Genomic DNA, 13536 nt, shown 5'->3' with positions numbered 1-13536 from the left:
TACACACTCGGACCTCCTGCGAGCGAGAGGCTAGACAGCTAGCATAGCTAACAACAGATACGAAACAAACAAGCGCGAAAAGTATGCTTCTTTAATTCTGCTGTTTTGTGCAGCAGCGCAAATGCATCCGGCGATATTCATATGATTATATGCGTACAAGAGAACACCACAATTATGTTTTTGTACGACTTACAGTCATGTTATCAAGCTAGCTAGTTAACCAAGAAATCAATAACTAGCTAGCTGACAAGGCAGCTAGCAAAATAAACGGTCGTTTTGCCAAAATGAACTTGCCGAGCTAATTAGATGAATGGGTTGGTTATTATGCGTGTAATGTATTAATGAATTACTCTTGTAGTAATCTATCGGTTTTGATGACTCCCCCCCCATTAATTGCTGCTATAATGCAATAGCAGATCTTAATGTGTGTGTGTTGTTTTTTTTTTTTTTTTTAAATTTGCATTCACTTAAATATTAAATCAGCAACCTCGAAGCTAACTTTAAATTGACCACCTTGTGACTGAGAAGCTCTTTAAGATGGATAAGAAATCGTTTGACATCGTTTTGGATGAAATAAGAAAGGTAAAAGCACACTTTTACGCTATACGCTTACCCCTAAAATGTGAGGAAGTATGCTAAATGCATGAAACCTGTTAAGTTTGTATTGTAAGTAGTACAAAACAAAAGGGGGTGTTTTAATACAAGCTGTTTCTTTTTTAGTGTGTTTTGACAGATCAGCGGATTAAAGCAATCGAGCAGGTTCATGGATATTTCTCCAGTGAACAGGTACAGCTGTGGAGCATTTCTGAAGTGCAGTGTTCCTCCAGGTCATATGCTGGAGGTTTTAATAATTTCCCTGCTCAAAAAAACCTAATGAAAAACAGTCTGATTCACAAGTAAATTACCAGAATTACTTGATATATGTTAGGTCCTATCAGAAAAAATGATGCACCTGCTGTCTTGTGGTCCTCATTAGAACATGCGTGCAAGTACTGCAAAGCTGTTGGATGTCCCATTTCTCATTTATCTGGTTCAGAAGAGAGTTCACTAATTCCCTGTATACGATCTTAACACTTATGTTTTGTTTCGGTTGAAACCTTTTTACCAATCCTTTTAAAAACATTAAAAAGTCTAAGTCAGTGACTACGTTTACATGGACAGCAATAATCTAATTATTGACCTTATTCTTAATAAGACAATATTGTGATTAAGGTGTTTACATGAGTTGCTTTTAGAATATTCCTTTCATGTTCTCGTTTTACATGTTGTAGAACAGAGTTCGATTAATGGCACACATCGTTATGTCCCCATGCCACGCCGTCCGACAATCCCTCCAGAATTTCACGCATCAACGTATAGTTCATCTTCGTTATGGTACCATATACAGTTTTGCCTGTTTCACTTTTAATTTTACGAAAGCTTCAAGTGTAGTTAATTATTTGTCATTCTATATGTGCTAATAGACGACTGCCTGATACCATGGGTTGCGTCCGAAACCGCGTACTTACGCAGCCAGGCTCTCTTGTTTGCTGTCAAGCGGTTGAGCACTGCCGTGTGTGTACGTGTCCTGTCGCAAAATGCTGTGAAAACTCCCACACAGCGTTAATAGTGTGATTAAGGTGTGTACATGTCTGTAATGCGCGTCGATAATGCAAATAAAATAGAAATACTCCACACGTCTTAATTCGATTTGTGTTTACTTTGAGTATGATTTTAATCAGATTAAGGTAATTAAAAATTGCTGTTTACATGGTAGTTTCCTAATCAGAGTATTGTCTTAATCAGGTTAATGTTGGATTATTGTTACCCATGTAAACCTACTGAGTGTTATTTTATCCCTGCAGTAGTCAGGGGCGTAACCTGGCCTTGGTATTCAAGACTGCAGCCCTGAAGATTTTTTCTTTATCCCCTAATAATTCTCCACTTGGAGCAGTTTGTTACTACGTAACTGAACGTCAGTAAAAGAAGATGGTGGTGTTGTAATTTTCTGTCTTCACTGAACTGAAGCAAGACCAATCAGACAGGAAAATACGTCTAAATACTCGTGTCTTTTTGGCTGACAGCTCTCAATTCTGCCAAACGCTAGCTCACCCAGTCAGTTAATGTGAGGGGGAAAATAGAGATATGCAGATTTTTATTTATTTGCCAGTAAAGCGATTGAAACTGAAACACTAATGTACTCATGTTGAGCAGGAAAACAAAGTGTGCAAATGTCTGAGATCCAAGTTACGTGAACATGATATGAGCAGAGCATAAGGACAGCTAACGTATTTTGCGTGGCACTGTAACAGCTAAACCCATACAATGATTGTTTAGTTGTGCCTCACCTCCCCTTGCCTAGCAACACCAAAGTAGCCTAGTCTCATGTTAGATAGCCAGAATGTTTGATATTTTATCAGTCTGCTAGTCCTGCAAACAGTTATCAAACCCGGGGCATTTTTTTATGACAAATCCAACTTTTTGTCTAATTTTCAATTTTTTTTAAGCAATTAGCTCTCACATGCAAGAAAGAAAATGCACGGAAACAGTCTATTTAGAAGTATGTTTTTAAATGTTTTTGATGGAGAAGAATCTTGGGTCAGCCCCGGATGATTTACTGTCCAGCTAACGCCTTGACTGTAGTAAGGTGAAATAAAATGAAATGCGAAACACTAAGGTAAAGTTGCTAACTACTCCATTCCTTCGCTTCTACTCCTGCCTGTACATGCACACCTGCAGTTGGGAGAAAAAGGACTTATTGGATATTTTAAAATGACTGCGCAATATTATATGTCATGAAGGCTTGAGAACTGTCCAAAATGTGGATTGAAACGGATTAGGGTGCTATTTGGGGCAGGGCGTTAGAGTAGGGAAAACTCAAAACTCTCCAGGAGAGTCCCGCCGTCCTGAAGTAGAATTAGGAAATGCTGCTGTAGTGATTTGGCGTATGATTTATTGTGAAACTAGTGCTGATAACATGACTTGTCTTCATCATCTTTAGGTGATCGACATTCTGAAATACTTCTCCTGGGCAGAGCCTCAGGTGAAGGCAGTGAAAGCGTTTCAACATGTAAGTGCAACATGTTAATATCTTAACAAAATATGTGAGATGTCCTTGTACAATGCAGTGCAACGATACCTGGAATCTGTTTTGTTTTGTGCAGAAAATGGTGGCCATCCCTACAACCAAGGTTGCAAACATCTTGAACACTTTCACATTCTCGAAAGACAAGCTCGTAGTGCTGGAGCTTATAGCTCTGTAAGTGATTTAATGAAATAAAATACAACATATTAAATATTTGTCAAATACATTGTTTATCATCAAATGCAACGATCCGTTTTTAATAGTAGTACTCTGTCATGACAGGAATATATCTGATGCCCATAATTACGTACCAGTGGAGGAACAGTTCCGCACTCACGTGGCAGAGAAGAAACGTGCACGACGTATTCTCGAGCAGGTAAAATGTGCATTCTGCTAGAACTTATATGCTGTTAGGTTTGTACCTATCCCATGTTTCCATTTTTAAATGGAACTGTAACTATGCCAGCATTGCTGTGGCTACTGTAGTTTTAGCTGAAATGTTTTTGCAGGCCTAAAGGCAGAAATAATGATGAAGAGTAATGATAAAGAAATAATGATAAAGAGAGTGATCCGAACATTTGACCAGCTGATATAAATTATTATATTCAATCACTTTCTTTGATCATTTAGGAAGGTCATAGTTTTGCTAGGCCTGTCATGATAACTACTTTTGTTGGACGATATATTGCCCTATAAATAATTGCAATAAACAATAATATGGCCATTTTAAGACCATTTTATGCTTCTGATGTAATGATAATGTAATAGCATGGTAATGCAAATACATTCTTTCAAAGAGCAATGAACTTTTAATTCCTAAGAATATTCAGACATTGGAATTGAAAAGTCAAAAAATCTATTTTGTCTTCTGATGAAAATATCCTTTAAATTGAGTTAATATTTTGTTATGTCTTATTTATTCATTTCAATCAATTATGACTAAAATAGCATCGAGTATTAGTCAACAGCATTTTAGTTGATGAGAAAATGCAAAAATTAAACCACATATTCACACATTTTATATATTAATTTAATCATGTGTCAACAAAAACACGTGAAAACTGCCCTTATTATGAAACTCTGATTTCCTGAAATATTACAGTGAGGACGCTGTTGTAATAGAATATTGTGAATCTTTATCCTTTAGTTATTCATTGTCCGTGTTTTAGAGCGTTGTTACAGAAAGAGTGTATTCACAACATGACTTACCACTCTACCTAGCGTTCTACTTATGTTCATGTTCACCTGTGATAAGTCGACATTTACATCATTTTATGCAGAAGCAAGTTGTAATATTATGTTTATGTTGTGTATGTGTCTGATTAATCTCGTGTGTAGGATGCGTTTTCGTGAGTTAATTAAGCCGCTAGTAAAGCGCTTCAGTTTACTGGTGATCATTCACTGTTCAGCTTCAGCTCACGCAGCTTAAGTAGGTCAATCCCTGACATTATTGACTATGACTGGATTATTTAAAACACTAGAACTATTCTTTCTAGATTTTTCTTCAAAAAAAATTGTTAGTGTATAATCTTGCATGTTATTTTTTTTGGCAGTATGCTTGAATTAAAAAAAGTGCTAGTGCTTGTTATACATCTTAAATTCAAATGCAAAAATTGTGCATTTTATATTTCATATGCATTTTTATCTTAAATTCGACGAGTATTCAAAGTTCGGCTTTAAATTTGACAGCCCTAGAGCAGGCAAGAGGACAGGAGCAGTGCGAAAGGCTAAAATGTTGGTGACTTTCATTCTTATGTAAACAAACATGCATGTAAACACAACGGGCAATATCGAGGTGAGCAGAAATGATAGAGTTCATGTCCATATTTCGTACGATAAGTTGACAACGTAATTCTCGTGACGGGCACAGGTTTTGTAGTTGTGTTCCTTTCAGCTTGTTCATACAGTATGTAATAACTAACTTTGCTCGAAAAATGTGAACCTACGTGTACTCAGTAAATACAATTGTGGTATGAAACTCTCTGTTCAGGTGTGTAAGGTTGGATGTAAAGCCCCGGTAGCAATGGTTTCCTCCTGTGGAATGATCCCTGGGAACCCTTATCCTAAAGGCAAACCCAGCCAGGTCACTGGAAGCTTTCCTGTGAGTGCTACTATCAAGGTGTTTAGACTTCTTGTGTCTTTGAAGTGTAGAGATTGCAAGAACAAAACCCATGTATATGCAATGCTTTCTGCAAATTTTCAGGGATTGCCTCCTAGAAAGGAAGGAGAGGAGGTGAGTACAGAAGGAAAAGGGATCGCAAACCGCATCATTGGACCCAGCAAACCAGTGAGTCGCTTCTCTCAGGCACTTAGTTTCTCATTAGTGCTGTTCTTTTGTTGTCACTATGATATTTCCTTTAATTGCTTGAAAGACATAAGCAGTCTATGTACTTGTGGTTTTATTTTTTTAACAGTCTCCATCGTCCTACAATCCGCACAGGCCTATACCTTACCCGATTCCTCCCTGCAGGCCGCACGCCACCATTGCACCAAGTAAGTTTTTTTAACAGAGCCAAACAAATGTCCTTGCACAGATAGACAGCAAGTGTAACTTGCAGGAGAGGGAGGTGACCATAGAGCAGGGATGGGCAATCTTATCCGGAAAGGGCCGGTGTGGATGCAGGTTTTCATTCCAACCAAGCAGGAGCCACACCTGATTCCACCTGTTTAATCAGTTGATCTTGGCTTTCAATATATTCAGGTGTGCCTTCTGCTGGGTTGGAATGAAAACCTGCACCCACACCGGCCCTTTCTGTATAACATTGCCCACCCCTGCCATAGAGCATAGAGAGATAAGACAATACTGTATTGCTCCTAAGTAAGAAATTGACAGGAGGTTGTACTTTAGCTGCACAGATATAGTGACAGTAATTAGAGAGAAACAGAATGAGAACCAGTGAGATTAAGCATGAAGCAGGAGGTGGGTAAAATCTAACTGACTTCTTTGATTAAGCAAATGTAAGCAAAATATATAGACAGTTCTCTTTCTTGAGGGGGAAAACAGTACAACAGGGAGCACTCTTTCCAAAGAGAGAGAAAACAGTTCCACTGTCCAGAGAGTGAGAGAGACCTAAAGAAATGTGGCTGAAGAGACGACAGTTCACCTCTTCTTTCTAGAAAGACAGACAGGAGTCATCTTATTAAACAGTGAAGGTGAGGTGATGTAGTGAATGATAGTAGAGTTGTTCGTTTTGAGAGTGAGTGTGTGAGCTGATCTGTATGTGTTAAACTTGGTGGCAAGATGATATCTTGGAATGGTGTACCCAGAATCCAGTAGGTTCTGTTCCCCTGCTCAGGTGCGTACAACAACGCAGGCCTGATGTCAGTGGGTGGGGTCATTACAGCAAATGTGCCCCCTCCACCCTACACTGCCACTCCAAAGTCAGCAGGTATGATAACTGCTGCTGCTACTGCAATCACCGCCGCTCAGTGACATGCTAACTTGCCCTCTGCTAACTGCGCCTGTGCTAACTGCACCTACCCTTTTCTAGCACGCAGTCCTTGCTTCCTGCACTCAGCATGCTGCTTAATAGACCTGAATGATTTAATCAGACTAATTTGAAAGAGTACATTTTTAATTGCTATAGCTGGGATTTTAATAATAATCTACATTAATAATGTTTAACATGTTGTGTACATCACAATCACAACCCACCTGACATAAGGGATCTGATCTAATTATGGCTGCTAGTTTGACCAGTATCCACAGTGCACCATACACTGTGGTTGGGTGATTTGTGCAAAATGTTTTCCTCAATATTTTTTTTTATGAAAATTAAGAAAATCCTATTGCTTTTCAGTATTTTTTTCTTAAATGATTTATCATAGCGCTTGTATTAATCATTGAAATGTTTAAAATTGAAATTGGTACTAGCACTGCATTATTTGATTCTTTTCTTGTGGGAACACAGTGTTTGTGTTTATGCTTGATAGATCTATACTGCTAAAACAGGTGTTTAGATTATTATATCTTAATAGAAAATAAAGACAACTTAAAACACAATCAACATTGGCCATAAAATTGGATTAATTCTAATGATAAGAACTCTCACCAGTTAAATGTATGATTTGGCAGTTGTAAGGTATTTAACCTTAGGGTTAAATACCTGGGAAGTATGTATTTGGGTGGAGTTTACATTGAAGGTTTTGGTTGAATTAGTAATCTAATTAAAATTCACTTGGATAGTTTTTCATACTTTGTAAGTGCTAGCAGTAAATTGACATAAATACTTGTTAACCTGACTAAAGGAATTGTGTCACATGGGGGCACTGTAGTCAGTACAGGGGGCAATTTCAGTACAAACTTTGACTTGAAACACACACTGACTTTCTGGCTTGATTTTCTGGTTTCTGTATATACAGTCATGTAAAAAAAAAAAATAAGTACACCACATGGAAATTGTTGGCTTTTTTGATGTATTTGGACAAGCAAAAATTTGATCTTCTTTGAAGCAGTGCTTATTAATAAAGTTTATGCATTCTATCAAATGACACATAAAATTGTTTTGTAGTAATTTTCACAATTTAAATGAACAAAAAACAAATCCGTCACATGGAAAAAGTAAGTACACCCCATACATTTAAAATACATCATTCCACTGTAAGGACAATTGATGCAGATTTTAAACAACTGCCAATTTGTCCAGGACTGGCAGTCCCAGCAAATTCAGCCCAAGAGCAGACCTTCTGATGCAAAAAAAAGTCTCCAAGAACTCTGAAATTTCATCACAGGATCTGCAAGGAACTGCATGATTTTACAATCTGAAAGAGATTGCACAAATTTGACCTGCATGTGGGGTGTGACAGGAAAAATCCTTTGCAAGACTACAGTTTGGCCATGAACATATAGGCAACGACCAGGTCTTTTAGAATAATGTGGTCTGGAGAGACGAATCAAAGATAGAGTTGTTTGGCCATAGTAACAGCAGACATGTTTGGTGCAGACCAAAGACAGCTTTTGAGGAAAAGCACCTCATAGCTTATAGCAGTGGTTCCCAAACTTTTCTAGGGCAAGGCCCCCCAAATGGCTTTAACATTTGACTGAGGCCCCCCTTTTGCAAGATGTCTTTAAAACACATTAAAAATATAGACTTCTGAATATATCTTTTTTTTTTTTTTTTTTTTTTTTTTTTAATAATTACATCTTGCATCTTTACATTACATTAGGAATTGATTGTGTGTGTCCTTGTCTGAGAGTGAGAAAGAGAAAATCATGTATTTATTTATTTTTCACAAAAAATCGTTGGGGCCCCCCACTTTGAAAACCACTGGCTTATAGCAAGGATGAAGCACAGTGGTGGAAATGTTATGGTTGAGGTTGCTTTGCTGCCTTGGGGACTGCACAGCTTGCATTCATTGATTCAACTGTGAATTTTTTATCATATCAAAGAGTTCTTGAAGATAATGTGAGGCCATCTGTCTGAAAGTTGAAGTTGAACTGAAAGTGGACCTTTCAACAGGTTAATGATCCTAAGCACACTAGCAAATCCACCAAGGAATGTCTCAAAAAGAAGAAATGGATGGTTATGGAATGGCCTCATCAAAGCCCAGGTTTGAATCCCATTGACATGTTGTGGGGGGATGTGAAACTGGCAGTACATGCAAGAAAACCCTCAAACATCTTATAACTGAAAGAATACTGCATGGAAGAGTGGTCAAAAATTCCACCAAGCCAGTGTTAGAGGTTATTATGCAATTATGAAAAATATTTACAAGAAGTTATTTCTGCTAAAGGGGACAATACTAGCTTCTCAGGCCGAAGGTATAATTTTTCTCCACAGAAGAATATTACATCTATTGATATTTCTGTGGAATAAATAATTGAAAAAGCTAATTTTCCTTGTGGTTTTGTTCAAGCATATTAACATATTAATAGGCACTGTTTCAAAGATGATCAAATGTTTGCTTGTACAAATATGTCATAAAAACCAACAATTTCCATGGGGTATACTTATTTTTTCACTTGACTGTATACTATGGTTTTGCTAAGTAGGACAAGATTTTCTTTGCTATTAACATTGGTTCCTTTTTCAGCCTGTAGGTTTAAAAAAAAATCTGTGATCCTTTAGGTGGTGGCTTTTAAAAAGAGGGGGTATACTGTGGTCAACTAAAAAAGCATTTATTTTAAAGCTTTGCATGTAGTGCCTGCGGCAATAGACCTCAACAAATGGATCTTTAGTATCATAATCTCTCTGTCTTGCCAGTAATAATTTCCTCATATTTATTCCAGCTTATGCTCGACCTGCCAGTCTACAGAATACTGCCTCCGGTCTCTGTGCTGCCTCAACTGTCTCACCTACCAGTTCGGCTCCTCCTACCCCCGTCAGCTCACAGCCTCAACCCACCACTCCAGTTACCCCCGTTTTCCCTGGTGTGGTCTCTTCTCAGAGTCCTGTTACCCCATCTTTCTCAGTTATCAAAAGCCCTCCTTTGCCTGCTGGCTCTCCTCAGGTTACACCAAACCCCACTGATCATAGCACTCCCTCTGGCCTACCACCTTCTGGCAGGAACACTCCCTCAGTTATCCGATCTCACACCCCTTCCGGCACACCCGGTATACCCCCGCCACCTTATGGGACGTCCCGCTCGGGAACACCTTCAGGCATTCTCACTCCCAAGGGGGCAGCAGATCCTTCTCAGAGTTTAGCACTTTCCTCCTCCAAGGGCTTTCTGCCTTCTGTTGAGCCCCAGTCAACTCCTAATAATCCAAAATGCTCCAACAATTCGGTCATTCGCAGTTACACAACCGGAGGAGCACCACCTGGACGTTCCACTCCTATACAGGTAATGGGTACACCCAGTCCGAAACCATCCTCTGGCACATCCCAGACTAGCACAGCTAACCCTGCCTTGTATAGCGACCAAACCTTAAGCTCAGCGGTCCAGCACGGTGGAGGGAGTGGCAGTAACAGTCCAGTCCCCTCTGCCTTCAAAGGGCCATCATCCAGGTCGGGCACACCCTCACTCAGCTCACTAATGATGCCCAACACTGCTGCCCTGGCTCGCTCACTGGGTCTGAGCCACAGTGCAGCCTCTCCTCTGGGCAGTCTAGCCTCCCAGTCTGGAGGCAGTCCTGCAACGCCATTCCAAGGCATCTCTCCCTTTCCTACACTGTCCACAGCATCACCTCTAACTGGAGCTCAATCATCCATGCACTCTTCAGTTTCTTCTGCTCCACCAACGCCTTCCATTGCATACTGTGACCCCACTGGGGCCTCCTCTCCTTCCCCCTTTGGCCTTGGACTCACCACATCCCCCTCCATGATCCCAGGCTTGGCCCCAGGGCAGAGCCATGCCTTCCCTGGGTTTGGGGGTTCTGGTCCTCCAGCAGCAGGCAGTCCTGTGCTTTCTTCTTTTATGGGGCTCCCATGTGCCTCTTCCTCAGTGGCCACAGTGGCTCCTCTCCAAGCAGCTGCAGTGGCAGCAGCAGCAGGTGTCCCCTCCACCTCACCTGTGCTTCCTGGCTTTGCCTCTGCATTTAGCTCTAACTTCAACCCCACATTGGTGGGCCAACCAGGGTAAGTGTGTGCAAGTTTTCCACATAATTTAAGAAAACTTCCAAATGACATCTTAGCAGTCTGTTACACTTGAACTGACAATAAAAGTCAAAATAAAATCAGGCAAATTGGTGAAAAAGCTACTTGAACATGAAAGGACTTGGAGCATGTCATGTAGTGCTGATTTTACATTCCAAGATGTTTAAGAATTAACTGGAAATGTTTATTGTTCTGTTTGACAGGCGAGAGCATTATTCTCTCTTGGAGTCCCAGTTTATTTGGGTTTCTAATTTGCCATTCATGGGCAAATGGGGAAAATAGACACATGTGCAATCTCATGTTCTTACAAAACACCAAGTCTAGTTAGGTTGCCAGAGATATATACAACCTCTCACTATCAACGCTGAGTATAATATGGTGGGTTGAAATTGGTGGGGAAAGTAGTGAACACCAAAGCTATAAATTGATCGATAATCTAATTACTGCACGGCAGAAGAGACATTCCTCATATGAGGCCAAAGTGCAGCTCCAAGCTTTCATGTTTTAGTTTGATCGAATGTATTCTTGGGCATATAGGGGGAAAAATATAAATTTACCCCTGTACCTAATTTTACAGTTTACAAAGGATTGGTTGGATTAAAAGCATGTACTTATCTCTGAAATTTATAAACTTTGGTCTGTGTTCAGTGGTGCTCTTCAGGCCCCAGGAGGGGCTGCCTTCCCTGGATTGTTGTCATTTCCTGCAGGAGTTCCTGGTTTTTCCTCCGCTGCGTCTCCTGCAGCTCTCTCAGGCCTCCATAACCCGGCTGTACAGTCGGCTTTGCTGCAGGTACCAATGACCTATATGACTATATATCACCTATGTATCATTTCAGCAGTTTACAGCAAATCTGCTTCATTTTACTCCGGATATTCCTGACAATCACACACTGACCGTGATGACGTTTTTCTATGACATTTTACAAAATCTTTTTCTGTAGTGTGTAATGGTACACTGGTCTTATTCTAAATATGCGTGTTTTGATGTTTAGGCTCATTCTGCATCAGCGTTGGAAAGCTTTCCTCCTCAACCTAATGGTTTTGGCAGCTATCCTGCAGGGACTCCATTCCCCCCTCCAGCTGCAGGAACCCCCTTTCCCCTTCAGCCCGGTCTGCACCCGCAGCTGGGGTGGCAATAATCGGTTATATTCACAGTAATATCATGGATACTTCAAAAAGCAGCATTGCATGCAATAACAAACGTAACTTAAAATTATTACCCTAGTATTAAAAAAAATAATTTTTGTGATAAGCAGTGTAATACCAGGTGAAAAGTGCCAACCAGTACCAAGTTCAAGAACAAGGATAACAAAAAGCTTGCGGTTACCCTCAAAGGAAAACTCAACCCTGAAACATATTACAAATGTAATGTCCCTGAGTGCAATGCAGCTATAAGACAGTTGTGTTGAGTTACTGAAGATACATGGTTCAGCTAGTAGGTGACCCACAAGACAAGCATGATAGTGTTGATAGCGGTATTAGCATGAAAGTTGAAACATTGGGAGCTGATCTGTTTAATAAGAGTGTACAGATAAGGAGGTGAGGGCTGGATAGACTTACATGATTAAAACGGTCTTTAGGAAAAGATGAAGCAAGGGCTAATTCCCACTGGCAATGGCATACCGGGTAATCTAGAAAATTGACCAACATGCTGACAGAAAATTAATTATTTAACAAAGTTAATTCAGCATTTCATTATAGATAATTCTTGGATGCCATTGAAGATCATGTTGGTCATCTAAGATTAACATACAAGTCATTCAAGTTGGTTTATTCCTTTAACAAGGACACAATGTTTTAAACAAAGATTTAAATAAAAGTGCAGTTTTCATGATATGGAATCTAAATACTGTTACGAGCTCTGAGAAAAGGAAGCACTCAGAGTGAGAATACCTCATTGTGCTGAGTGAGTGGGTGGAAGGGTGCAAGGGTGCATGAAATACAGAGTCTGACACAAGGAGCTTTCTCAGAATTAATGTGGTCTTTAGTGAGTCAGTGAGAGTGTAGAGGGTGGTTTTTGAAAAGAAAAACAACCAATATTCAGAGCTACCAGAGAGTGAAAGGGAGTAAACAAATTGAAATGCCTTTGTTGATCTTCAGCTCTCTTAGATATGTGCATTCCTGTTGAAGTCTGAAAGCTAAACAAAGCAATGATATAATGATTTGAACAGATATCAGGACTGTATGGAATTAATACTACAGTATTGTGTGGTGTTAATTTTTTTGCGTGTTTGTGTGGGTTTTTAAAAAGATATAATTATATTCAGAAGTAGGACTACCGAACTATGAGGAAAATTGGTGGGTGCACAGCATAGATAAACTGTGAAGAGGATTATCTTTATAGTTTCCTCACATTTACCTAAAATTCTGCGCTGTACACTGTATGTGTAAATACCCTTGAGAAACAGAAGCAGCTGTTAAATGTGTGATGTGTGAAATGTGTTGGGGTTATGATTTTTTATTTTAAACTTATTTTTCTTTTCTTTTAATACATGTGTCTGTATAGAATGAATTGGGTAAATAAGATTCCCGGGACTAGGCATGGATTTACACATGTTTGTAGATGAAGTTGATGACTATCAAATACTGTACTAGACAGAACAGTAGGTGTAGGCTGCTTTATTTCATATGAAATAAATAATTTTTTTCTACATGCCTGCTTTTCAGTTCAAACTGTTTAGGTTTTGTACAATTTTAGCAGTACACAGTGCAACAAGGGGACACGGTGGCTTAGTGCCTCGGTGCCTCGCACCTCTGGCGCTGGGGATTTGAATTCCGCTTCCACCCTGTGTGTGCTGAGTTTGAATGCTCTCCCCGTGCTTCGGAGGAGGTGTGTGATCGTGTCCTGTGATGTGTTGGCATCCCGTCCAGGGTGTCCCCCGCTTTGTGCCCTGACTTCACTAGGCTCCAGGCTCTCTGTGACCTGGTACAGAAAAG

The 13536-nt window shown here is 39.8% G+C and overlaps 1 protein-coding gene across 3 annotated transcripts; it reads left to right on the top strand.

The window, feature by feature from the left end:
- Positions 1 to 10: 10 nt before the first annotated feature.
- Positions 11 to 13252, top strand: proser1 (proline and serine rich 1). 3 transcript variants are annotated; one of them, XM_017489669.3, is made up of 12 exons: positions 12 to 582; positions 721 to 786; positions 2981 to 3049; positions 3144 to 3238; positions 3347 to 3440; positions 5055 to 5183; positions 5268 to 5351; positions 5479 to 5557; positions 6361 to 6453; positions 9294 to 10581; positions 11248 to 11389; positions 11592 to 13252. In XM_017489669.3, the coding sequence occupies exons 1-12, from the start codon at positions 538 to 540 to the stop codon at positions 11736 to 11738; spliced, it is 2331 nt and encodes a 776-aa protein (XP_017345158.1). In that variant the 5' UTR covers positions 12 to 537; the 3' UTR covers positions 11739 to 13252. The 3 variants fall into 3 exon arrangements, with proteins under 3 accessions (XP_017345160.1, XP_017345158.1, XP_017345159.1); XM_017489670.3 differs by having other exon boundaries at positions 13 to 582; positions 5055 to 5165; XM_017489671.3 differs by lacking the exon at positions 6361 to 6453 and having other exon boundaries at positions 11 to 582.
- Positions 13253 to 13536: the final 284 nt, after the last annotated feature.

This window comes from Ictalurus punctatus, chromosome 16 (assembly GCF_001660625.3).
Source record: "Ictalurus punctatus breed USDA103 chromosome 16, Coco_2.0, whole genome shotgun sequence".
NCBI lineage: Eukaryota > Metazoa > Chordata > Actinopteri > Siluriformes > Ictaluridae > Ictalurus > Ictalurus punctatus.
The sequence above is the reverse complement of the archived record's forward strand: the minus strand, read 5'-3'. Positions and strand labels throughout refer to the sequence as shown.

Excerpts from the sequence above, each read along its gene's own strand:
- proser1 (XM_017489669.3), top strand. The coding sequence starts at position 538 with ATGGATAAGAAATCGTTTGACATCGTTTTGGATGAAATAAGAAAG. Across the intron at positions 3,239-3,346 it reads GTGCTGGAGCTTATAGCTCT|GAATATATCTGATGCCCATA; the intron begins GTAAGTGATTTA and ends CTGTCATGACAG. Across the intron at positions 10,582-11,247 it reads ACATTGGTGGGCCAACCAGG|TGGTGCTCTTCAGGCCCCAG; the intron begins GTAAGTGTGTGC and ends GTCTGTGTTCAG.